We start from the raw sequence: 25,984 nt of genomic DNA, 5'->3' as shown, positions 1-25,984 counted from the left end.
AATTACTGAAAATTGGTCCACTTTTTAAGCTGGTCAGCCGCTTCGACACCGACCGGATACCGACCAGCTACCGAAGGCTTCAAGACATCTCCCCGGGTCGATCTTTTCCAACGATCCCTCGCCTGTACCGTTCCTTGACAGGCGTCCTTTCGTTCTTGTTGCGACTCGACTACCGATCCGAGAATGCGACGATTTTCAGACAGTTTGCTCTCTTTCTCTCGATGGAGGACTTGTGCTCACGCTTTTTACCTTTTGCCGAATCATTTCGATGATCGTCGGCCAATTGAAATGTAGAGGAATACAGGTTGCGCAGGGACTAATTGGAGGACCGTGCCTCTTCTAGGTCTGCTTCGATGTTTTGGTTAGTGGTTTCTTCGTACAGGGTGTGGAAAAAATCGGTCCAAGTTCTAAGAACGCGTAGGAAACTGGGTGATTGAGAATTAATCATAGGGGAGCGACTTTAGTGTTTCTGGTTCGCTGTACGGTATATTAGGTATAAATGAGCAGATTGTTCTCTTCTCTGGACCAATTTCTTTTGGTCTCCACTTTTTATGCAGTTCTCAATTTCATTGCTCGGGTGTATAATCAATATACAATATGTTATAGAAGAAAGATTCTTTAAAAACAATATCAGTGATCGTCATTTTTCTCTATATTTCAATTCATGAAGTTGATCCGATATATTTCGTATAATAAAACAAAAGTACTGTAAGGCTTACGAACTGACGTGTATATAACATCATAGACTCGCACCATACAGTTAGTTTCAACAATTGGTAAGAATATCAATGACTAGTTAACACAGCCTTAACTAATAAATAATCTTTTCAACCAAAGCCAAAAGGACGTTTCACGAATACTCTTCAATAGCCAATACAGAAATACGATTCATTCCACACGCATAGAGAATTTCCATTATACCAGCTCCTTCGTTACTCGCGACACCCGGACGCCCTCGCGTGCAGCTTAACGATGCTTAACTAATTAACGTAAAATTCGATCGGTCATGGGACACGGAGATCCATTCCCTCTTGCTTTCTCCCCGTCACACCTTTACACACACCCAGCTGCCAGTGTCTACTTATGTGTGAACACGGGCAACCTGTTACCTCGTTCCATCTCGCTCCTCCGCGTTAAAGAGACGAATATCACAGCTCTATTCAATCGTGTGAGAGCGTGGTGTTAAAGGTCGGCCGATTTCCACGGACAAATGAAGTTGGCTCGACCGTGTAAACACCTGTAAGGCTCGATGCAGACGAGCGATTCTTTCTCGCGCGTTTTCGCACCGTTGCCGAACAGGCAGCAGGTAATGCATATGTAGAGACGAAATATCGCTTGTCACCAGATGTGTGGCAATTGTGTACGTACGTTATATAAAAAGTTGCAATTACTTTCTCAGTTGTATCTACGTTAAATCTCCTGCTTGTTCGTTTATTGTATTTAAAAAGTATTATATGGAATGTAGCGATAGAATGTAACGGGCGAGTGTTTCAACATCTTCTACAATAAAGATATTCGTTTAACTCTCCAACCGCGGGCAACGTCGAAATCACCGCTACTTACTCTGTTAATAAGTATACTTACGTTTTATATCTCATTAAGTCTTCTTATAATAAATCTATGTGGGATATAAACTTTGTCCGTGATTTTGTACAAAAAATACGAACATCGTTCGCGATCTGTACAGAAAAATATGAAAATCGTTCGCGATTTTATACAGAAAAATATGGAAATCGCCGGCGGCCGGGGAATTAAAATATCTCGTGAAGTAACCACTTTGGGATTATTTTACTTCGATACTTTTCTATGTAGATTAAGTAGAAATGCGCAGCATTGCCGTTTCAACAACACAGCGATGTCGTGCTACCCATTAACATTGGAGCCCAACAGATTACGCAATCTGTAAATTAATCGTGCACGACCCTCCGCTGTTCTCGCGACTCATCGTCGCCTACCGTCCGATCACCTTGCAAACAAGTCCACGCGTACGGAAACATAAATTTTCCTCGTGTGGTATCGGTGGCCGATTTTCAAAGGCGGTCGAACGGGTGGGCCGTGGGATCGCGATAAAAAGAGGAAGGTGTGCAAGCGATTTCGCGAGCGTATGACACTTGCGGCAACGAGAAGCCGAACCGTCTTGTTATTACGAGTTGTAAATCGATCTCGTTGAAGTAATTTGCGAGCTTCCGTTTCGTGCAGATTGCCGATAATCGTGTGGCTGTAACATACTGTGTAATTACGCGATACGGAAAAATTATGCGAAGATAATGCGAGAGTATTAAGGGAGTCTGACCTAATTAGCGGCAATCTTTTTACTCTTGATACGACGTTTAATGAATAGAAGTAAGAACATTTAGCCAAAGAGATACGATGAGACGGAACAGGTGAACACAGGATGCGTGAGAAGGACAAATTATTTTTAAATCTTCCAACAAAAGGTTTTCCTTTTAACGCAATCGTTGTAATATTATAATGAAATGAAACTTGAAAGAGATGGTTTAGAGTATTCGTTGCGTTCAAATATAGCTATGAACAGAAATTGATTTCATTTAGTAAATATTCTAACTAATATTTCATATCGTGTATTTTATATATCTTTGCATATTATATATATTCCATACATTCGCTTGTTCCATCAACCAAAACTCAAAATGACAAATTCCAGAAATTACTAACAACATGCAAGTGCTTCCAACAGAATTAATGTTGATTTTTATTGAAATCGAAACTTATTTATTTTAATCGTGTCAGAGTACATTACATAATCAAAATTACCATAAATTCAATAACGAATCCCCGGAAAGATGTTTAAAACGTACAGAAAATGTACATCGAACTCATCTGAGACGCTTATGGGCGACATTCGGAAACATCGCTGTTGGCAATTCAGAGACATTTTTTCTCGGTCTGGATTCGACAGAGAAGCACTTTGTCGCGTCTCGTGCCCAGAGAATCAGGTTAATCAGCGAAAAAGAGGCACGGATCGAAATGTATTGAGCGGCCGTATTCGAACAGCGTGTCGCGGGAGATAAAGGGCACAAGGCAGACGGTCACGATTCGCGATCGCCAATAAAAGGGGAGGACCAGATTTTGGACGCAGCTGTCGCCGCTGTAAAAGGTAGCGAGCAACGACGACTGCTTTTCGACAACCCAGAAAATACACGGAATTCATGGATGCGCACGTATCTCCGATGTTTCCAAGGCTTCTTACATCGACGTGTCCCTTCTCGTTAAAAGTTTATACATATGCCTCCCCTGTCGATGGACCGGCTCGTAAATTAGTTGTAAATAGGCCAGCCAACAAAAGGGCCACAAATTGGATCCTTTTGAAAGGTGCGATCATCGTTTGATCTTTCGAACGGTAAACAGAACCAACACTGTTAATGGTTGGATCGGAATGGTTGATTTTGTTAAATTCTTGAAACAAAGTTCCTCTGTAACATTCACGAAATTGGAAGTACTTTGGCTGTACAGACCGAAGCAGTTTTTTTTTTTTTTTTAATATCGAACAGATATGCGCATGTATATTTAAATACTAGATATAATTACTATCATTCTATCTAGCACTTTCAGTAGCAGAAATGTACGAATGTGGTATGTTTAACGAAATGAAAATTTTGTGTCATATGTATGTAAATGTGTCTGATTAAATGATACGAAAATTATACGGAAAATATATATTATGATACAATGTGTACGGAGATTCTATAGATAGGTATTATAAATTAAATAACATATAGAAAATGCATTTGAACACAAGCCTTACATGCGCTCAAACATATTGAAACATATTTCTCATGGTAGCAACGAGATGAATTCTTTAACTCGTTTGAATTTTACTCAAAAATTGCTCCGAATTTAATAATAAGAAGGAAACCAATAAAAGTACATAAATAACTTGGAATAATTTCGATATTATCCGCAAAATCATATTTCTATATCTTTGAATAAAAAGATTCTTGGTCCATTCAGGATCGTAGTCGCGTTAACACGCCCGTAAACACACGGCATCGTGTGCGCTCTCTGTTCGCTCGCGAAGGTGATATTTCCAAGTCCCCGCGGATGGGTCTGGCCATTGTATCCTCCTCGCGCTCATTAAATATTAACGAGAGTCTCAATTTCTTCATTTCGTTGATGAGTCGCCGCGCGCCATCCGAGAACCCGCATATAGATTGAAAATTAACTTATATGAGCGCCGACGAAATATATGTATACGCCGTACAACGCGCTGCACTTATACGACTCTGGGGCCTACAATTTACACGAGAGGTCCCTATGTTGGTATAACCCCTAAGTAGGAGACCTTCGTCTTCTTTTTCTTCCGCCTCTCGACCTTCCTCCTCTTCCTCCTCTACCGTTCCTCTTCCTCGTCTTCTTCTTCTTCTGCTTCTTCTTCTTCTTCTTCATCTTCATCTCCTTCTTCTTCTTTGAACGTCGAATCCCTTTTCTCCTCCGCTTTCAACCTTCTCCCACTACTTACACACTCTACCCCTCTCCGTAATTCGTTCACGCACGAACGTGAAATCCTTAAATACCTAATTTGATGCTAATTAGAACTCGCACTTGTTCTCCACGGCCAGATCTCGCCGCGACCGGCTCGCGTGTGGCGCAAATACGGGCAGACAAACCGTATGAAGACGGGTCATGGAGAATATCTCGCAAAGTGGTTATTGATATTTCGCAGGAACATGATTATCAAGACCGGGAATTTAAGCGGGATCCTTTTGGCCGAGGACCGAGACACGGAAGATGCATAGCGTAAGATGAATAAAATTCACGTTTCATGATACTGTGTCTGGATATTATCCGTATGTTCGAAGAGTAACTTTTTGGAGGCCGCGTCTCCAGCTTCGGACCTCGACGTCTCTTTTTGGCCAGGGATAGGGGCTTAATTTGCTATTCAATTAAGAACGGAACGAGACTCGTGGGATCCTTTGCTCCTCCGATTGGGGGTGATTTTGGTAACTTCGTTTTTCGCCCGGGTTCTTCTTTTTCGAATTTCTGATGGTTTCTTTTATTTACTTTGTCTTGAATTAGTTTGTCTATGCGAAGATAGAGTTTTTGAATCTTTTAAAAGTAAGACAAATAGGCTGAAAGAGGAAATTAAAAATAGAGGTATGAACAATAATCGATTACGCATTCACAAAATTAACATTATTTTCTGATCAGCCCAACGGGATAAAGAAAATATAATAAATTGAGAAAAGCGGAGGAAATTATGGATAATATAAAGCAGGAAATGAGCAACAGCATTTTTAAAGTCCAGATGTACGTAACTATTTATTATACGATAATAGTCGCACTCGAATGCTGCACATTAATTTCATCTATACAGTTTTACATAATTGGTTCACCCATATGCGTATGTGTGTGTGTCTGTTTTATTTTTCTTGTTTCGATTTTAAGACGCTGACGTACATTAAATCATCGCTATGCTACACATGCCTAACATGCGACTGCCGCCACTTTGCCGACTATGCAGACTATTCCCGACTCGACGGGTGTTGTGTCGCAAAATGTGGAAAGATGTTAGAAAAACCGCTGTGGTCGGCGGTCCATCGCGATAATTGACGAGATGTTGTCCGCGGGGCAAGGAAGGAAATTTCCATTTCGGTAAAAGGAATCACGGGATTTAGAATTCCATCAGAACGATCATTTATCATCGAAACGTCTTGTCGCTTGCAGTCGATAAATATCATTTTCTAATTACGACGTATATATATAAAAATTATAAGTTCTCGATTGTTACAGATAAATTTCTTCTTCTCATCATAGGAATCCTCGTTTCTATCTTTTTTTTCTTTTCTGTCCTTTTTTAACGTCATGTCGAAAATGTGACGCACGCGTGTGTCACGCGATGAAAGTCCGCATCGATAATTCTTTCTTTTTTTCTTTTTACTCTGGTTCTCTTCTTTCTCGGTTCTCAACGTCCATCACTTTGCTACACGTTGATGATCGCACTTAGGATACTCGATAATCCCAAGCGTTTTACTATGTTGCTTACGCCTGGCTAAAGACTTTGCGATCTGTTCGCTAATTTTCATTATCTATAATATACATACCGTGTCGTCAGTGGTCGAATGAGTGTATTTCGTGTCGATCGAATCCAAAGATCGTAGATCCATTTGACTAGATGAAGAATCCCTTCGTTTCTACGATCCTTCCTTCTTTTCTTAACTTCTTCATTTTTCGCAATGATAAGCGATTGTAAAATACGAAGACATCACGCTTATTCGAGATTAATTGGAAAAGAAAAATAGTAATTTTATTTGAAAAATCTTGCAATTACCTTGGATTCGCTTGACACCGTACAAAAAGAACTCGTATCTTAGCTACTCGTATGTACGTACGTTTTTGGCACGAGGAGAGGAACGCCGTTTTACCACACCTGTCGTTCGCGATTCTCTAGCCCGTAAATCGCCGTTATCAAAAAGTGTCTTCGTGACACGGTTTTGGCTAAAAAGGAGGAGTGAAGCAGCGCGCGAAGTCGGATCAGGATGCTACAGAAGAGGAACACTATCGAGATATCGATACAATTTGGGCTGTATCCATCCATCATGATCATTTCACATTTTCAAACCATCGAGCGCAAAACTAAAAGATGCTGTATGAGCAAGACTTTTTTTCACGATTTAATTAATCAACACATTCTGCAAAGTAATAACAAATTAAAGATAAGAAACGCTCGATACGTTGCCGTTTCTTTACTCTGACATACCGCGCGGCGAAATAACAATTAAATAAAATAGAAATCGTTAGTGTGAAACCGCTCCAAGAATCAATTGCACGAAATAGCCATTTAAAGACTCAAAGCCGGACCAGTTGGAACAAATGAAATAATCCTGCGGTATAATATAATTACACGCTGGAGGAGAGCTACGCCCATTCTGTCGGAACCCTCCTTAGCCTTTCGATCCAAAGAACGCCATGGGACAGTTTTATCGCTGTGGAACAAGGCCGTTTCTTCCCCCTATTTCGACGAATCCTTCGATGGTACCTCAACCTTCAGCATCCAAACCCGATTCACGCTTTCGCTAGCGAGACAAACTATCGCCTAGTACCTTTGGTAATTCGGATGTGCATGGAACTATGATTATTATCACTGATTACTTAAACATAATCCGTTTCAGCTAAAACGCTGTTGGCGTAACTTTATCTGCCTTTTATCGCGAACCTTGACCATTTCTTGGTGAGCAGTGATGAGCCGATTGTATGTTTTTAGATAGATCCAAAAGTTGTTTGATTCGATTTGTTTATGAAGCGATCTATGGGCAGTTGATGAATCGATAGATCGTTTTTAGCGTGCGGCTCGCCACGTAAATTAAGGCTGGTGATCGATGAACGACCGTTTGTTCTTGTTACGTGTAATTGACGTTTGCAGATTGTTCAAGTATAATCGTTGAAAGGCGTTTAATAGTCGGTTTTGCTTGAACGAATGCGATAATTGCTGGGATTTGACAAGCTCGTAGGTAGAAACTGTTCGCAACCCATTAGCGATTGTAAACGTCTTCATTCACCACGTGTCGCTTATTAATTAAGAAACGTTGGCTTTCTAACAAGCAAGTTTAATCGGGATCGTTAAACAGATCAGTGTCTTTAGTATACAAATAAACCTAAGCCTACCAACTGGAAAACATTGGGATTTATTACTCACCAGGAAATTCGTCAAAGGTTCAGCGATAAATCTCGTCGCCCAGAATTCGATTCTTCCGCCATTCGGAGGAGGAATCGCGTGAAACGTTAACAGAAACGCATCCTTCTATGCATCTTTATGGAACCAGAATGTGGTTCGTCCGATGGTCAACGATCAACGTCGAAAATCTCGAGCAGAAATGCAGATGAAAATCGAATCGATTCCGGAGGAGCACGTTTTTCCTCTGAAATTGAACGCGTCGAAAATCGATCCCAAAAGAAAGACGCGGCGATCCTTCATCCAAGATGGCTGGAAAGGCTGCTGTAGCTGTCTTCCTCCATCTCAAGCCGTCGTCAGTAAAGATCGGAGAACGAGACCTGAGAGGAAACGCCGGAATGTAGGTGATGAAGAGCGTGCAGCTCCTCCATCGAGGTCGACGGCATGCTGTTGCTGTCCCCTAGGATGCTGGCTGCCGGTCCTACGTTCGGCGAGCCGGCCGTGTTCGACGGCACAGGCGTACCTGGACACCCCACGTTGCTCGTCGTCGTGTTGCCCTCCTGCCTCATCATGTTCCGTCGCCATTTCGCGCGGGCATTTTGGAACCAAACCTGCACAAACCGAGAACCTTACTCAGGACACGTTATTCCTTTCCTTCGAGCACATTCGTAGACAATTTTTCTATTGCATGTAGTAGTATGATGAAAAAGAATGGTAACAAAAATGATAGAAGTAGTTAGTGGATATTGTATGATAGTAATTTAAGTTTGAAAAATATGTGTCGATTTTTTGAAATTAGGAATGATCCTACGCGAATATAGATGATGGGAATATATAATATCGAATAAAAATTCAATTATTGCATATATTATACAATTAAAGTTACCTTTGCTGTATCGTGCCGATTGTTTTAAGTTTTCCTCCATTATATTGAATTTCTTTTGAATATACTTAAATATAATTAAAAATAACTGTATATGAATATAGCTAACGAGGAAAATGCAATATTGAAGAAAAATGAAATTATTGCATACTCTTTTTAAATTAATTATCAAATTCATTTCTATTATACGTTACGAAAAGATACTCAACCTGCTAACATCTTATTAAATATAAAAACGATGCTCTCTAGAGTTATATGCATATAATAAAACGAAAAAGGATATCATATCGCTAATTATTTTTCGCATAGGAGTTTCAACACGACATCGATTTAAAATTGGATTCGAGACGAAGGAAACCAAGGCTGAAATTTATTTCCTACCTGAAGCACCCTCTTCGAGAGCCCCGTCTTCTGCGCCAGTTGCTTGAGGTCCTTCGCGTCGGGGTTCTGATTTATAGCAAAATAATTCTTCATCGTCCGCAACTGATGGTGCTTGAAGCTCGTTCTCATCCGCTTCGTTCGCTGGCTCTGATGCACCGGTCCGGGAGAACCGACAGACGCTTCGTACGCCGCCAAAGATTCCATGGACGAGGACAGTTCGGTTGGGTGAAGCAGCTCTGCAACCAAATTACCTTCCTTTATTCGATATTTCAATCCCTTCCTCCGGTTTATACTGTTGGATATTTAATTGGACGGCTTGGAATTTAGGGAATATTAAATTCCTTGATATTTCTTCGAAAGCTTGATTTATTCGATTCACTGCTGCATATGAAAAAGCTATCGTAGAATATAAGATAAAACGAAAGTAGTACTGGCCATGAGCTATGTAAGAGCTTAACAAACCAACAAAAAGTCTCACTCTCAGTTCAAATGTCTTTCTCTGTGTTTGTGCGATGATTAAAGTATCAATATGAAGATCTGGATAGCATATTCGATGTGAAGATCATTTTTTATAGAATAGAAGAGATGTAACGTAGAATAAAAGACGCTTGAATTCTAACTTTTCCAACTAAATTAATCGATAGTATTTTTTATATTTATGCAATAGCTATAGTGTCGAGATAAAAGTCTATGTATCATACGTAATGATTGGTGTATTGAAGAGATTTAACGCGGAATAAACAACGGTTGAATTTTAACTTTCTCAAGAAAATTAACGACCGATGTACTGCGCTAATAAATCATCAAACGAAACTAAATGGTCGTACACACGAGTATAGAGTTCAAGAGTGTCGAGCATCTGTTACAAAGATTTTTTAGTCCTGCCGGCTTATCGGATACGCGAAAGAAGTTCAGTCATGTTTGATGTAAAAAGATTGGACAGCAAAGCTGGAGAAAAAAGCAGACGACGATCGAACGACACAGAACGGCCGATGCTAAATGAGAAGATTCCAGTCTGATCGTTACAGAACGCTCGTGATCCATCAATCGGTACTAGGCGACTATCTGACCTATCTATCGAACGATTTGTTCTTCTGTTTGGCGACAATCGTCAAACAGCGATCTTCAAAAAGGGTCATATTTTTTTTCAGGACGATAAAAGATGGTTGATCATCATTGGTGAAAAAAGTTTAGAAACAGATCAACAAATTAGATATGACTCGTCTTATCTTCGTCTCTTTTTGAAATTCCTGATTTTTTACAAAAGCACTTTTAACGTTCTAATCAAATCTTTATATATCAGATCGAAACGAGAAATAACATTATATCAAGAATAATTCTTTTAGATAATATCTCCATCGTCTTTCTTACAAATCCCAAGGAATTCCGTTTCTTCGGCTTGTTTAAATAATTCTTTCATATTTTTCTCAAACTAAAATAATTCGTTAAAAACAGAGAAAATCTCGACTGAATTTTGCCCTACAATTAGGAAAAAAAAATCACACGCTGTTAATTAGAATTATTTAAAGATGACCATCTAGTTATTTATTTCAATCGTGATGATACAACAAGATATTTCACATGCAATTTAATGTTATTCAAAGATCGTTTATTTCGGAGTTTTCCATCTTATCGACGCTATGTACGACATTCTCCACGAAGAAAGCGAACCGGACATATCAAGAACAATCGCTCAAGACCAAATTCCAACTTTACTCGTTCCATCTATAATCCAACCCCCGCTCGTCTTATCTCAATGTTAGCCAAAACTCTGGCCACCGATTCTTCAGCGTCAGCATGTTCGCGAACCATCTAAATCTTTCCACAAGATCGACCGATCGATCTTCGTTCTCTTCTCTTCCTCCAACCCCTGTCCACGGAAAGCCGGCGGTACAGCTGTGTGCACGCGAAACGAATTTCCGCGCACGTAAGCGCTGTTGCAGCTCGGCCAACAGCAGCGTCGTCGTGCCCGTGGATAAAAGCAGCGCGAGAGCATCGAAAGAAGGACGACATCGGTGTGCAACCGTTCAGTGCCGTTGCAAGTTGCAGTTGTTGCGCGCCGGCGGAGCGAAGGAACGCATCCAATAAATAAGACGACGAGGGTAACCATTGAATTCAATCGGAGAGAAAGAACGGGTTCCAGGCGACGTTCGTGGACAGGCGAGCGCGCGCAAGGGGGATGGGGCGACGGGGGGAACACCCGACCAGAAGTAAATCCCCGAGCACGTATCCGCCATTACTGTTTATTGTCCCGAACTTCCATTCCCTACGGACGCGACGAGCTGTTCTCCGCGTTCTGGCTCGCGATCCAGAAAAGAGAAGAACCGCTCTCGCGGACGGCCACACCGCCAGTGGAATTTGTTTTGTTCGCCGGGGTGAACGACATCGATTTTTGTTTCTATATAAGTTGGCATCGTGTTTGGAAAAGTCGTGATTCGATAGGGATTGTATAATACTTTGGGGAATTTCTTGCTACGGAGAGGTTGAGAGTCCGTAACTGAGTGCTGATAGATTGATTATAAAGTTGATTTTATTGAGGGTAGTATGCGCTATTGGTTGCTGATGAAGCAATAATTTCTTGCGTTCTTCGTATGGCTTGGCTTTTTAGTGTTGTACGAGAAATAGGCTCGATTCGGTAGTAAGATATAGAGATAGTTTACTGAAGTATTGCAAGAAACTGGAATAGGACATGTTAAGGGTTGATGTTGATGAAATACTTTCTTATTGGTCAATTTTCTATGGGTTGAGCGGACATGAAGTAACGATTCTTTGTATTCTTGATCTAGATAGGTTTATTTTGAATAAACTTGATATGTCTATGCTTGACATGATTTGCAGAGAAGAGATGGGACGATAATAACAAACATCATTTCAAAAAATGAAATGACGCAACGAACTACCATTGCAATCTACGGAAGCATCGCTTATTTCTCAAAAATTTCACGCTAAACTTAATGAAATATCCTACACTCTGACTCGTTACGTTGAATCACATCCACCCCAAAAGCCCAGTTTTCCTCCAGTCTTTCGTTCCATTATCCAGAAAAAAAGTTAAAGAAAATTGTGGTTCTCGGTGACTCCGTTCAATTCCCAAACGGATCGCTTTCCCTAGAACCAACTCTATCAATAAACTCGAGCGAACGGCCCTGCAAAAGGAATACGCAAGTTTTTTCATCGAACTGGCCTGGTTCCCAAGCCGAGTCTCCCTGCGTGGCGGGAGAACGAGGGGTAAACGGGAGTTAGAGGTAGGGGAATAGAGGAGATGGGGTGTCGAGGACGGTTTTCGTGGTTCAAGAATGAGATTACAATTTGTCAGGTCCGGGCTAGAGGCCGAAATCACGCGGATGGCACGGATGGTCGACGACGAGGGCCGTCTTCGAGTCGGCAAGAAACTCACGCAGGCGGCATTATAGTGTTCCGCCGGCCATTCTGCTGGCTGCGGCCACGTATTGGCCACGGCAGCATTCTTTTCCTGCCAGATCGGCCAATCGATGCATCTCGCCACCGATACCCATCTGTCACTGTCCGCGGAGCCTAGCCTTTTCTCCGTTCGCGCGACCGGCGTGCCTCGAGTTCGAATCCCCCGACGAACGGTGAAATCGGCCGTACCAACGCCCGTGTTAACTCTTCTTCCGGTATTTGGGGAAATTTTCAGCGAAGTTTGAGAGTCCCTTTATGGTTAGTTTGGTGGAAAAAAGGTATTATCGGAGGATGAAATCCGGGAGGAATCATGACAATCGATTTGAACTGTGTTGTATCATTAGATATTGTACGTCATTTGAGATGAAAAGTGAAAAATTAAGTTAACAATGTTGTTAGTAAAACAAGAGGGCTATTTATTATTATTACACATCTTTCTTCGTAAGAAACTTGGATATACTGTTTATTATCTTTTTTTATCTTCTACATCGTTCTATAGAAACTGTGGGTATCTCATATTTTCTCGCGTGTTATGTATATTCTGTACACTTAAATTCCCCATAAATGCGTAAGCGTTCACGAACTTTACTCCTTCAACTTTCTCCAAAACGATTACTAAATCGCTTTAAATAAACCTCTTAAGGAGAATCTTTCAACAAAAACGCACGAAACCTGTAGAAAATATACTTCGCGAAATGACCGCTCTGCCTGTTGGACAAACAGAAACGAAGTCTCTGAAGGGAGCTAATTTTTCAGCGCCGCAAGAACCGTAACCGCGGTGGACAAAGGTATTTTCGGTGGCGGAGAAACGACGGCCTTATCGTGGTCGCAATTCCAGCGATTCATCGAACGCGCCTGCCGACGTCCAGACGGAATAGTTCGAGGGATCCGGCGGATCGTCCGGCAAAAAGTGTCCCAATTATATATAAAGACAATAAAACGCGAACCAGTCGGTCGGTTCCCACCCCGTCCAAGGCTGCGCGTCGCTCAAACTGGACTCTTCATGGCCGATTTTATGGCTGTTGATCGTAAATTCCGACCCCGGTAGCCCGAAAGTGATTCTCTGTGATCGCGCGTCGATTATAAAATAACCGGGGACGATGGCGAGCGAGGCCTCGAAACGTCGTAAACATCGTGAAACAAACGAGACGCGGGGATATCGCGAACGAAAACGTTGTCGCGCCGACAAACGAGCCTGTTCCACGAGGGCATTAAACGAATTTACCGCGGTGGTGATTTTTGGGGGATCGCGTCGTGCGATCTTGCTTCCGGGGGTAGTAAATGTCTCGGTGAATTAACCCTTGCATGGCATAATAAAGCGGAAAAGAATTCAAAATGAAAGGTTTAGAGAATAATTGTTTCTTTGTCATCGAAATTTATTGCACTTTTAATATCAAACGCGGCGAATACGTACTCGCATTTCTTCCAACGTATTTGTTCATGGACAATAAATTTTAATTTCCTTCTGTATAATAATGTTTGAAACTTGAAATTTATTCTTGAAACCAAGCGTAATTGTTGTGATATGCTTAGCTTCTTGTTATCAGAAACAGCCTGCATACGAATTTAAGGATTTATTACGTTACTCGTAATAAATGTCAAAATGATGTAAAATAAGAACAGCTGTTTAGCATCCACAAATCTTCACAAACGGCCTACTCCTTCACCTTTCTTTCGATCCATCGTTTCTTCGTTCTCGTCGGTAAAGGGGCCAGCGAAACGTTTTCCGGGGTATCGAGCAGACCAATTTAAGCATCGAGTCCAATTGGAAACAGCCGCGACGACCAAATGCGTGGACACATTGGCGAACGAGTGGCTGGCCGTTTGTTCGATTGGTTCTCGAAAAGGAAAACCGTTCGACCGGCTGGCACATGTCCGACACGCGAAACAAAGAGTGCGCTTCGGCCGTGTCGTGTCTCGTGCACTCGCACACTTGGATCATGGATCAATTAGACAGCCGGTGGAAATTCCGTCGAAGAATTCCGCTTGTATGTCGATGAGGGAACGCCTAACGAGGCGAGCGAGAACAATCTCCGGCCGATTCGCGGTCCGCGATCCTCGAAAGCTCGGGCAAATGTTTGCACACCGAAGGAACCAGCCATTATACTCATTGCTCGGCAAATAATGCAACTCCCCCGACTCACTTGCTCGATTCGGGGGATGGAGAGCAGAGAAACAGAAAGCTGGTACTACTAGGTGGTTTCGAAAGAGAGAAAGAGGAAAAGAGTTTCGCGCGTACACATATTGAACGGAGAGAAAAAGAGAGATGAAAGAAAACGAGATCACGAACGAGAGTACCACGTGTTCCCATGGTTTTAAGACCTACGTTTGAAAGCACACCCCCGTTTACCATCCGGCCCAATTATCCCTCTGGCAACCCCTTCCATCCCTCTTTTACGTTCTCGCGTTGTTTCACCACTGCCAATTACACGTATTTGCGTCCTCAGGCCGCCAGCCCAGCCGAGACTGGATTCTTGTGAATTCTTTATTGTTTCGACTATACGACGGGAGGAACAAAGGGCCCCGGGGCCGACGTTTTTCTTCGTCCCTCGCCTATTTCTCTTTGCCCTCTGTCGCCCGCGCGATTAATCGATCCGCGGTACGATGGCGTAGACGTCGCGTCCTTCCGATCGAACCCAGGGATCGATATTTCTAAGAAATTACCCATTGCTTTCTCAATGGCAAAACTGTATATTTTTTGGAACTCGTTCTCCAGTTCAAGTAATATTCCTCTGCTGTTCTTACGTTTAATTAAATCATGTTTATCTAAGGAGAAAATGTTACTGTCGTTAAATAAATTCATATATTGAATAAATGCTCAGCTGATGTGGTGCAGTGATAAATAAACAACAAATACACTGCGAATATTTATCAATTTATAGGGAATCTTAATGTGTGATAATATACAGGCTGCATGTAACATGCAAAAATATAGGCATAGAATACAGAAACAAAACAAGTCTGCATTTAAATTCTCCGTATTTCTTTAATTATAATTGCAAGAATACTTTGCATTAAAAATCTTGTCTAACGCCTGGTCTTGCATTGTAAAAATATTCTTATCGTCGATTTGGTCCACACAACGTCAATTGAGAGTCAGTCAAACAATCTTCAAAAATTCGACGAAAGAAAAATACATAACAGAGAAACAATAATCAGAAAATAATAAAAAATTGAAGAAAAGACTAAAATGTGACTCACCAAGGGCTCCAGCGGCCAGCCTCATCGTGACAGGTAACTCGGATCCGGTGACTTCCGACAACTTCCTCTTTCTGGGGCGACCCTTCTGCACGGTACCGGATGAGGTGATCGGGCTCTGCTCCGCGGCGCTGTAATAAGCCGGAAGCGGCGACACTCCCGGCGAGCCGATGTCCTCGATATTGCTGGCTGCGCTCCCGTAATCCCCCGCGCAGCACAGCAACTCGTAGTGAGGTCTTGGGACCGACCAGCTCGTCATTCGTGAACCTTGCTGTCGAGTATTTCAGTGGCGACCCTGCGTTATCCTCCGAGTTCGATGAACGCGCGAACGCGATCACGCTCGCGAGAGGAGATAGACGAACGGCAAGACCGCTTCCCGCCCACAATCGAATCGATGGATCGGCGAATCCAGCGTTTTATCATACATCCTTTTGCAACCCTCCATTCTGTTAATCCTTAATTTTGTATAAATAGATCGCACGATTTTCAAACTTACGTTTTTTTTTGTTTTTCCGACGAGTAACTTTCCTTTCGAAATTTTTCAAACTTCGTACCAGAGGAAATCATCTACTTCTACAGTTTTTAACCGCTCTTTCATTCCTACTCTTCGCACGAGAAATATGCAAATACGTGTTACATCCCCATTTAGCGCTTTCTACAGACATAAAGTAAAGCAACTTTCAGGCGAATAAAATGTACGTGCTATTGACTCTCGCATTAAAATCTTTTCTGTATGGAACTTTAAGTTTCTTAATAACAAAGCTCGTTTCTAAATTTCCCAATTCCTCTTCCAGCCCCACTCTTTGCAAAAAAGTCGACTACCCCGCGTTGCGCGTTACATCTACTCGATACCTCTTTCCTTAGACATAAATAGTCATCTTGAGAGATCACTCTGTCAGTCATAGACCCTGTACTAAACTTCTCCTCCCCCAGCTTCCTACTGACGATTATTCGCGTGAAACCCTTGCTGATGGATCGTGAACGCGGATCGATACGCAATACGCACGAGCAGTGTTGATAAGCCGGCGAGAGTGGCGGTCGAATCGATCTCGCGGAGCGGCAAGCGGCACCGCGACGTCTTTCTCTTTACGAGAACGCGCGTCGAGCTCGACTCTCTGTCTCTCTCCGTTTATTTCTCTCTTTCGATCCTATTTCTGAGAATAGAAAAAACCGGATTCACCCGCGCCGGAGGGCTGTCATTAGGCGAGCAGCGAACGATAATAAGTGTCCTACGTCGACGCGCCTCGTGTTTCTGTCACTCTCGTCATCAAACTCGTTGATAACAAAGAGACGGCCTTTGGAGGATGGTAATTCGGGCTCGTGTTTCTCACCTACAGTAGACCAGGCCATCCCTCTGCCCGAAATGATCGCCCTTGTTCAGCGGGGTGCCGCACGAGGCACATGTAAAACAGGCCACGTGGTAGACCAAGTCCCTCGCGCGCATCACCAGCTCCGTCGCGAAGATGCCCGCTCGACATCGCGAACATCTCGAAACGGCGAACAACCTACGGATTAAAATTACAAATCTTTTCGATTGACGTATTCTTTTATAGATAATTATTATTATAACGATCAGACGTTTATGAAATCGCATGAAATCTGACCCTTCGCGGTCGGCATATTTTTTTGGTAGCATTATTAATTTGACGATAGCCGAGGCAATAAATAATTGCCACCGCCATAGTGGTGCCGCCTGACTTCGAAGACAATTTTTTTTTTTAAGGTGCAGAAGGATACAGGATACGTATAAGATATGAAAATATGTAAAATATTCAAAGTGAAGTATAGTAAATAGTAGTGACATAAAAACACTGTTGAATTCTACCTATGTTACGCTTCTTTAGTTGAGTTTCTAAAAATATGAAATTGCACCAACATCCACTTTCTAATAATGGATATCATCCTCGTTTTATACTGCTTCATAGAGAAAGTAATGAGGAAACGGAGTACAACGTGATTGCTGTTAACTACTACAATGGCTGCAAGATGTTTCCGACCAAAGTTTAATTTTGTTATTTTGTTGGGATAAAGAGTTTCTGAAAATAAAAGATCCACAATCCAAGTATAACATATACTGTATCTTACTGTATCTGGCTTCGATGTTGCTATCGATATCGCGTCATTTTCGTAGGCAACGAATGTAATCCACTGTAAATATACAAACAAATAAATCAGGCCATTGAACACGCCGTGCTGACTACGAATTTTTATAATTGAACGAGTTTCAGTACAATAACGTATAGTCAATGCAATTTACGATTGCAACATTTTGTCCGATCGGAGAAATTCTAACGTGGATTACATTTTCATCCGCGTGGAAGTAGAGTAATGCCCGTGCCTGGTCAGCCGCTAGTTGATATTATCTCAAGAATGTCTGCTCGTGAATATTGTTGCGATAAGTTCAAGTATTACATGTGCTACGTCGATACTATTAATTGTTATGCAACAATATACAAATAATTCATCATTATTTTTAAATTTCAATCACATCGGTTCCTGAAAATATCTGTATACTTACCATAGAAATTGGTTACGATTACATGTCTGTACTATGTATATTATACGAAACTTTCTGAAAGTTTATAACACTCTAACCATACGACTATCATTACTGACAGAAGATAGTTACAAGCCAGATACTTTCATGAGCAAATTTTGTATACGTTAAATTTTCCAAAATTGCTTCTTATCTGAAAACTCAACTAATTCTTGTACGAGTTACATAGGCTAATTATCCACTGGATATTAACTAAACTCAACATTTATTCGACAAAACCTCTATCTCATTTTTAATAAACCCACAAACGCTGGCATAGAGACAGAAGCAGAAGCTACAAGAATATTCCTCTGCGATCAAAATCCTGCAAGATCGCCTTAGCTATCCCATATCCAGCCACGAATACAATGACTCAACTATATCCTACCGGTATCTGTCTACCAATCAACCCTCTTAATACGACGGAACCGTTTCGATTCATCGGTAGCAACCGGCTTTCTAAGAGCGTCGCCGTCGTTCCGGGTTCCTTCGAACAGCCTCGAGCTCTCGATCACGCGTTCTTCGTAGAATCCCCTAATTACAAAATCAACGATCCCGATCGTCGCTCGAATTCATCGATCCTTGCCACTGTTCCCCGTTCGCGCGCGCACGTGACCTCCCGTTGTTCGTGACTATCGGCTCGAACCAAAATCGGAGAACAATGCAGTTCCCCCTCTGGTTACGTTTTTCTTCCACTAATACACCATAACGTCCATAGCGAAGGGAGGCGGCCAGAGGGGAGTTAGAGAGGGTGGAGTGAAGACAGAGTAGGAAGGTGGGGGTTTCCTCGCCAAGGCTCTCATATCGGTTGTCGACGATCGAGGCGAAGTTACAGTTTTCGAAGCGCGAAAACCAAATAGAGACAAAGGGGTTGGCCTGGATATGGATCGTTGCATATTGCATGGGAGCCGGCTGTATTCTTCTCTAACGAACCGGCAGCATGGAGTTCCAGCCTGTAGGAACACCGGCCTACGGCGTGTTCCACCCTCGTCTGGAATCTCTGAAACTCGAGGATCGCTGTGATGGCAAGGATAAAGGATGTGGCTTATGGGTGTGAGCAGGTTATACGAGGAATTGCGTTTTAACAGTTCGCTTGCGTATTTTTCTTCGAACGTATGATATTTTGAGACATTGCTGATTAGATTTCTGATTAGAAATCAGGTTGTATTCTTTTGAATAGCATGGTTATCGATTATAACCGATTGTAATTATTTTAAATTGCAATAGTTTTGAGCTAACACTGCTTTTAAAATTTACCTAAGAATTTATCGTTATTGAGAATTAAATATTAATACTTATCTAATGACATTATTCTAATGCCAACATTATAAATATAAAACGCGAGATATTTCGTCATCCATTCATGATATGTTAAATAACTTCATATCTTTTTTATAGTATACATCATGACTGATTTGCCAATACTCTAATATCTAGAGAGGTTCTTTAAAAATACGATTCTCATCTCCTAAAGAGAGTGGATTCTTTGACGAGTTGTTTTGCTTGCGGAATATCATATTTCACTGGAAAAAGCCTCGTAAAGAGAAGCTTACGGCTAAAGCCGCAGCGAAATGTTGCATTCGTTATTCCGACTGTCTTTAGCTCAGCAAAGAAACGTTTCAGTTTTCTGGCTGTAACAACGTGTTCGTTGAAAAATCTTCCTCGTCAGACCTGAACTCGTTTTGTTCCCTTTAATTATTCCGTTTCACCGGGGCTCGTGCGGCCTACGTATCACTGATTAGACAATGATTACAGGACCGAAATGGGGAAGCTTGTAACATAATCACCCTTTCCTCTCATTACAAAAATAACAAGGAAACGATGCTTGAAGATAATAATATAGAAAATATCATTGAATCTTATGATTCTTATGTTTCGTTCTTTTCACAATATTTCCCCCTCCAATTCCCTTCATATCGATTAATAAAAAATCTTGAATGATCACCAATGTAAATATTTTATTTTTCTAACCACAAACTTATAGTTTTGTTTATTAATTTATTCATGTATAAGACTGTGATTCTCCACGGAATTTTGTTTCGTTCACTCAACGATACTTCTCCCTCACCTCTAAGTCGCTGAAAAAAAGATACATATTGGGAAATCATGTAAATTCTTTATTCTTTTCTAAGAGCAATCTTTAGCTTTGTTAATTAATTCATGCATAGAACGAAGCATTGGAGAAGTTCCACTGATATTATTCGTTGGTCAAGAATACTTTAGCAGTGAATAATTCATAGGGGATTGAATATTTAACGCTGGTTTCTCGTCGAAGCTCTCGTCAATTTAACAGTTTCAATCCGCTTAACGCCAAAAGGAAAGAACGAACAGTGGATGAGGAAGGGGAAAACCCCGAAACGAAAAAGAGAAGAAACGATTCTCACGCTTTCCAGAACTACAGGAATTATGCAACGCGTGCTTCTCCGTCGCCGTCCGTTAACTGCACTCGGAATTTCAACGAGAACACCCGTTTTCATAGGCAAAAACACAATAACAGATTCCCAGCATCTAATTACCATCTCCACAATAACCACGTTTAATGTAATTAATTTCATTCATCGAGACTTTGCATTTTTATATCTTAATCTGCGCCGCCCTGACGAGCTTCCGCGTTCAAATGCGTGCTTACAGAACAATGAAACATGCTATTGAAATTTTTATATTGTTAATCGGCGCGCAAGGTAATACGCATTTAAGTTTAGAATAAAATATTACATTATATATATAAATATAATAAATATAAATGATATACCTAATAAAATAAATAAATATATATATCTACTTAACGAGCTACTAAAAACTACCAAACATAGGGTAGATTAATCGTCTTTATTTGTATGAAGAATTCCTTCAATTTCATTTTCTTACATTTACTAAAGACACGCAGATAGTTTTGCAAAATTGTCCTCGACTTTTATTAAGATTGAGAAATAAGCTTTTATCCATATATTTTCCAAAAAATTACTCGAATGCCCCAAAATACACTACTAAATTTATGAGAAACGTTACAGTTTCCATAGAAGAGCTTTCTATAAAATTAATAAAATTTCCATGAAAATTAAAAGATAAAATCAAAAAATTTCTAAATTTCTAAATTCTGGCACGAGAATTTAGAAAGTAGAAAATAGAGGGATGTGTATGTGTATGTGTGCGTGTGTGCAGTACTCGTTCAAAAGGCCAAAACCAGTAACACGAAGGATTCAGCATGCGTTTGATCGATCGAAACTGCACAGTGGCGTACCTACGCGAAGAAAAACGAAGTGTCATTCGATGGCGGAAAGAGGTTGTTCGCTGGAAATCGTGACCGCGTGTTTTTATCACGGTGAACGTATCACAACAACGGAATTTCAGGACCAGGTTAGGCCTACCTAGGACAAGCACGGTTTAGAGCTGGCCATTAGTAGACATTTTGTGTGGTCCAGGCGAAGTTTTGAGCGGGGTGGACGCTCCTATGCAAATTCGCGAATACCCCAATAAATACTGAAACGGGAAGCCGGCCCCGGGCAACCAACGCTCGGGGATCTTGCATTAATTTCGCGCGTCATCCCGGTAATTCGACGTAAAATACCACGATGAATGGTTGGATCCGCTTTGTGTCGTAAAACGTATGGTGAAATATCGAAAAAGGAGAGAACCGAACACGAAGAACATTTTCAATTATTACTTCGATTTAACGAAAGAATACAACAAACTAATTTCCATTCTTTTTTGAAGAAATAATTCTACAAATAATAAGAGATATAAATTTTAAAGGTAAAAGCAATTCCACATGATACAAAATTGGAAGAAATAGAAGGTAGGTAATTCAAGCTAATTTTCTAGATAGTTGAATCGTATCTAATAATCAAAAAATTGAAGAGTTTGCAACAAAAAGGGATTGTTTATCGAGAGTTTATCCTTTTATCGAGATTGAAATATGATAATCTTTACTTTTAGCGTACCATACTTATTTAAATACAAGTAGGATATCCAAATATCTACACATTAAAGGATGTCTATCATGGTGTACAATATTTCCAATATCTTACAAAATTAAAATATTTCAAACTTAATGCATTCGATACAGATACAAGCCACTTTGTCCACTAAACTAATGAAAACGCCAGTCATAAAAGAACCAGCTTGGACAATGCTTGAAACAACTGAGTGGTACAATCCACAAATAAAATTCTCTAGGATGGGGGTAGCTGGCGCAGTTTCGCGGACCGGATCACGTTCTAAGATTCCCCTCAGCGTCGCCCGACCCTAATCCTCTTACAACTACTTCTACCAACCTATAATAATCCTCTTTGCAGTAGATGTTGCCGTCCCTGGCGAAGCACGTCAACTCGGCGGCGAGAGGCACACGGCAATGGCAGCAACGAAGGCAGCCGCAGTGCCACGCGCGATCCGCAGCCTTTAGGTACCATCGTTCGGCTATCTCTCTGCCGCAACCCCCGCAACCGAGGCCACCATCGGAGTTGTTGTTCTCACCGGTGCCGATCTGTCGATTGCTGATGGCACCATCCCCTGGCGGGGGTGTGCTGCTCCCACAGCCCACTTCCTTCAGCATCTCGAGGAGAATCGCCGCGACCACCGGCGCATTCTGGGACAAACGTAGTTGCGTCTTCAGTTCGGAGCATGGAATTATTGCAGTTTCAGGTATATCGATAAGTAAAATTCGATTATATTTAATAGAATGAAGCTGTGCTTCATACTTGTTGGGTTGATCTTAAGTAGATTGAATCTATTTATATAATTGTGTTACTTTTGTAATACTTGATATAATACTTTAAATAATACTTTTATATTATATATAATGCTTATACATAATACTTGTACATATTAATACTTGTGTGTGTGTGTGTGTATGTATCGAAAAGCTTCTTGAGATGAATGATTCATCAGCTTGTACTAATGCTTTACTACTATTGTCGAATAATGTTATGCTATTATTTTTTATGCTGTTGATACCTGACCTAATTCCCACGCTCATTTGACAGTTTAATAACAAAATTCTTCTTTGATTTCATTACTCTTCATAGAAATTGCGTGTTATCTAAGGAGCTCTCCGAGTAACACTTTCGATTTCATAACAGTGTACATACATATTTTCTGACGTTGCTTAATATTATTAAATTGCTTAGAAAATTCGCATTTGAGAATATCATATACTTGTATGACATTACCACTAGTTACAGATTCTATTTTCAACCCTCGATTCCTCACCGTCCATAAAGCAACCTTCAAAACGATTTCCAATTTTCACGCAATCTCCATATGCAATTTTCAGCCGTCATAAAATGAACAACGGTAGAATAGAACATCGATAAATAAAAACGTTTACACTTTAATCGCGTACCGGCCACTGGCCCATGAATTTTCCTCTGGTAGCTTCTGCCGCCGCAATTGTATTTGGCGGGCTGACACTCGAGGCTGGTCGAGCCACTCGTCCTCGATTTCACGCGGATGAAAATTCACAGGCGACACGAACCAGAACTTTTTTCCACGTCGTCATCACGATGACGAGGAAGAGCACCGTGGCCGAAGGACTCGGAGCCTCCTCCTCCTCCTCTTGGAGGCGGCGGAGGAGGAGGAGGAGGAGGCAGGCGGAGGAGGAAGATGGAGAGGCGGCCCCACATTCATTCAGGACACTTCTCGGCGGCGGCGCACGCAAGAACCGATGAATGAAAACAATTCGTGACTGCTGTCCCGTTAATGAATGACTCCCGGGGCAGTGGCTCTCTCGGTTTCGAATCGGCCGCGAGCTAATTAGTAGAAGCTTGCGGATCGCCACAATAACTCAACGTCCTTTACGAGCGCGGGCCGCACGTGATTTCCGTAAGTTAAATGGAAGGTGACGTCGCCTGGAATCACCGTACACCTCGTTCCTACACAAGGTGACGCCGTTTTGCTGCCGCTTGTCACCGACGTATTAGACCGAACGTGTGCTCCTTGATTTACAACTGTTCTACTCGCGCTCCTCTTGTTCTTTTGTTCTTTCCCTTAACTGTGCTTCTGCCTCTTTGATTTTCATATTCCGATTCAGATTTTACTTTATTATTTATCGTGTAGTTCGGGTGTTCCGTTTGATTGCAGAATGATGGTACATGTATATGGGTGTTGGGGGAGTAGGTTGGATAATTTTGGTTGATGATAAGATAAAATGAAGTGCGCTTTCTTGATATATTAGAAAAATTCTCGTTTGATGATGCATATACGCAAGGTTATGTCAGCGCTGAACGACATTGGAATTTATTTTCCATAAAAGTAGTTCTAATTTCAATACGTTATATAGAGAAATGTTTCACTAAAGGAAATATGCTTTTACTATTAATAATTGATGGAAGAAAAATCTTTTCCTGCAGCAAGAAAAAATCTATATTAAAAGGGTTAAAAAGGTTTAATACGAGTGAAAAGTACTTAACAACAGTATTCTTATATTAAAGACATAATCTCATCTGTTTTGTTCAATCATCGTACTTCTACACAGTAATGCTAATTTAACACACAGTGAAACAAATTATCTATGATCCCTATATTACCGTCAAGTAGATGGAAAGGTCTTAAGTTGCAATAAAGATCTTCTCAATTATCCTGCCAATCTCAGTCATTAAATCAACACCAGCCTTCGTTCTAACCTCGCTTGAAATTCTGTTTCTATGCTCCAATTCATCTTGAATCCATACTTACATGATTGTTAGTTTAACCAGCTGTAAACACGACGGTGAATTCCACCGACGCTACCGACGTCTTTGACGCTTCCTCTGTCTGCTCGTTGTCTGCCGTCGCTTCCTGTCCCAGCGTTCCCACAACGCTGAATTTATTCCACGAACCTGGCTATTTCCATCGGAATGGCAGCGTCGACCTTGAATCATGAGTAGGAAGGTTTTCCAGGTTCAGTGTCGATGATCGAGAGTCAAATGTCGACGTTTTCGAGGTCCGTCGGAAGCGGTCGCGGCAGTCGTGAGGTGAGAAAGTCGAGGTAGAGCGTTGGACGATTGAAAATGCTGCGTTGGAAAGCCGAATAGCGTGAGATAGGTGTCATGTAATTCTTTCGAATTGACTAATTACTGATTATTTAATTTTCCTGCTTCAAAAACGGCATTCGCATCGGAATTCATAGAAATGGAATTGGAATCTAATGAAATCGAATTAGAATCTATCGAACAATTCCCTAGGTTCTAGCGATAGAACTAAACTAACTTGTTATGCCAGTAAAGGACACTAAAAGTCCAGCTTATTATATTAGTACCAAAGCATTTAAAAATTTACCAAAATTACACATTTGTTGTGGCAACGCGATTACTATTCAAACATGATACTGTTAAACTTCGCACATCATCCAAGACATCACTCACGTCGTGATGTCACTAGCTATAACCAACGCGTCCACGAAACTATCCTAACATCCACATTATTCCACGAACAAATCCACGAACAAGTCCACGAGGACCACTATAATTCCATGCAACATCCAATATTCTTGATCTTGCTTCAATCGTCCAACTTCCCCGTTACTCAACCACCACCAACCACCTCAACCCTTGGATTCCTCTACCTGCTTCCCCGTATTCAGTCTCGTTGCTCTCGTCGATCCTCTCCTCTCGCACTCGAGAACTTGCTCTATCACCTTTGCCCGCAGATCATCACCAGGGATCGAGACTCGTGTCGCAGCCACGTTCTCGCGTGTCTCGCCGTTTCGTTTCGGCGACGGAACCGAGCCGGAAGACGCCACTTTCCCGTCCGACCGAGAGACGCCGCTCCTCTTTTTGCCCGGCGAGGGAAAATCGTGCGCGTCGCGGATAAGGTCGGCAGTCGAGTTGGCCGCGAGGGAAGCTGTTCCCCGTCGGCGTAATAGTACGATCCTGGGGCTGGCCAGCCAGGGCCAGGGGCGGACGTCGGCATGGCAGAATAGAGGGGCTGGCCCCCGCGTGCACCGATGTCGCAGCCACGG

At 41.6% G+C, this 25,984-nt stretch overlaps 1 protein-coding gene and 1 long non-coding RNA gene across 3 annotated transcripts in view; one reads left to right on the top strand and one right to left on the bottom strand.

Moving 5' to 3' along the window:
• Positions 1-25,984, top strand: part of LOC132906977 (uncharacterized) — an 83,503-nt gene that overhangs the window by 44,938 nt on the left and 12,581 nt on the right. For both annotated transcript variants that reach the window (XR_009658079.1, XR_009658080.1), the window contains one exon: positions 22,344-22,689. This is a non-coding gene — a long non-coding RNA (uncharacterized LOC132906977). The remainder of the gene's footprint in view (positions 1-22,343; positions 22,690-25,984) is intronic.
• Positions 5,878-25,881, bottom strand: LOC132906951 (LIM/homeobox protein Lhx9-like). The gene is made up of 7 exons (XM_060959632.1): positions 25,589-25,881; positions 24,721-24,895; positions 22,323-22,633; positions 16,844-17,017; positions 15,516-15,748; positions 8,895-9,130; positions 5,878-8,241 (listed from the first exon to the last, which is right to left on the bottom strand). Exons 3-7 carry the CDS (start codon positions 22,598-22,600, stop codon positions 7,987-7,989), a joined length of 1,176 nt encoding a protein of 391 aa, XP_060815615.1. The 5' UTR covers positions 22,601-22,633; positions 24,721-24,895; positions 25,589-25,881; the 3' UTR covers positions 5,878-7,986.

This window comes from Bombus pascuorum, chromosome 5 (genome assembly GCF_905332965.1).
Source record: "Bombus pascuorum chromosome 5, iyBomPasc1.1, whole genome shotgun sequence".
Taxonomy (NCBI): Eukaryota; Metazoa; Arthropoda; class Insecta; order Hymenoptera; family Apidae; genus Bombus; species Bombus pascuorum.
The sequence above is the reverse complement of the archived record's forward strand: the minus strand, read 5'-3'. Positions and strand labels throughout refer to the sequence as shown.

Bases quoted from the DNA above. Each gene is read 5' to 3' on its own strand.
- LOC132906951 (XM_060959632.1), bottom strand. From the start codon at position 22,600: ATGCTGAAGGAAGTGGGCTGTGGGAGCAGCACACCCCCGCCAGGGGAT. The intron at 9,131-15,515 runs GTGAGTCACATT...ATTTGGTTGCAG, and splicing joins GCTGGCCGCTGGAGCCCTTG to AGCTGCTTCACCCAACCGAA. The intron at 8,242-8,894 runs GTAGGAAATAAA...CGGTTTGTGCAG, and splicing joins TCTCGAAGAGGGTGCTTCAG to GTTTGGTTCCAAAATGCCCG.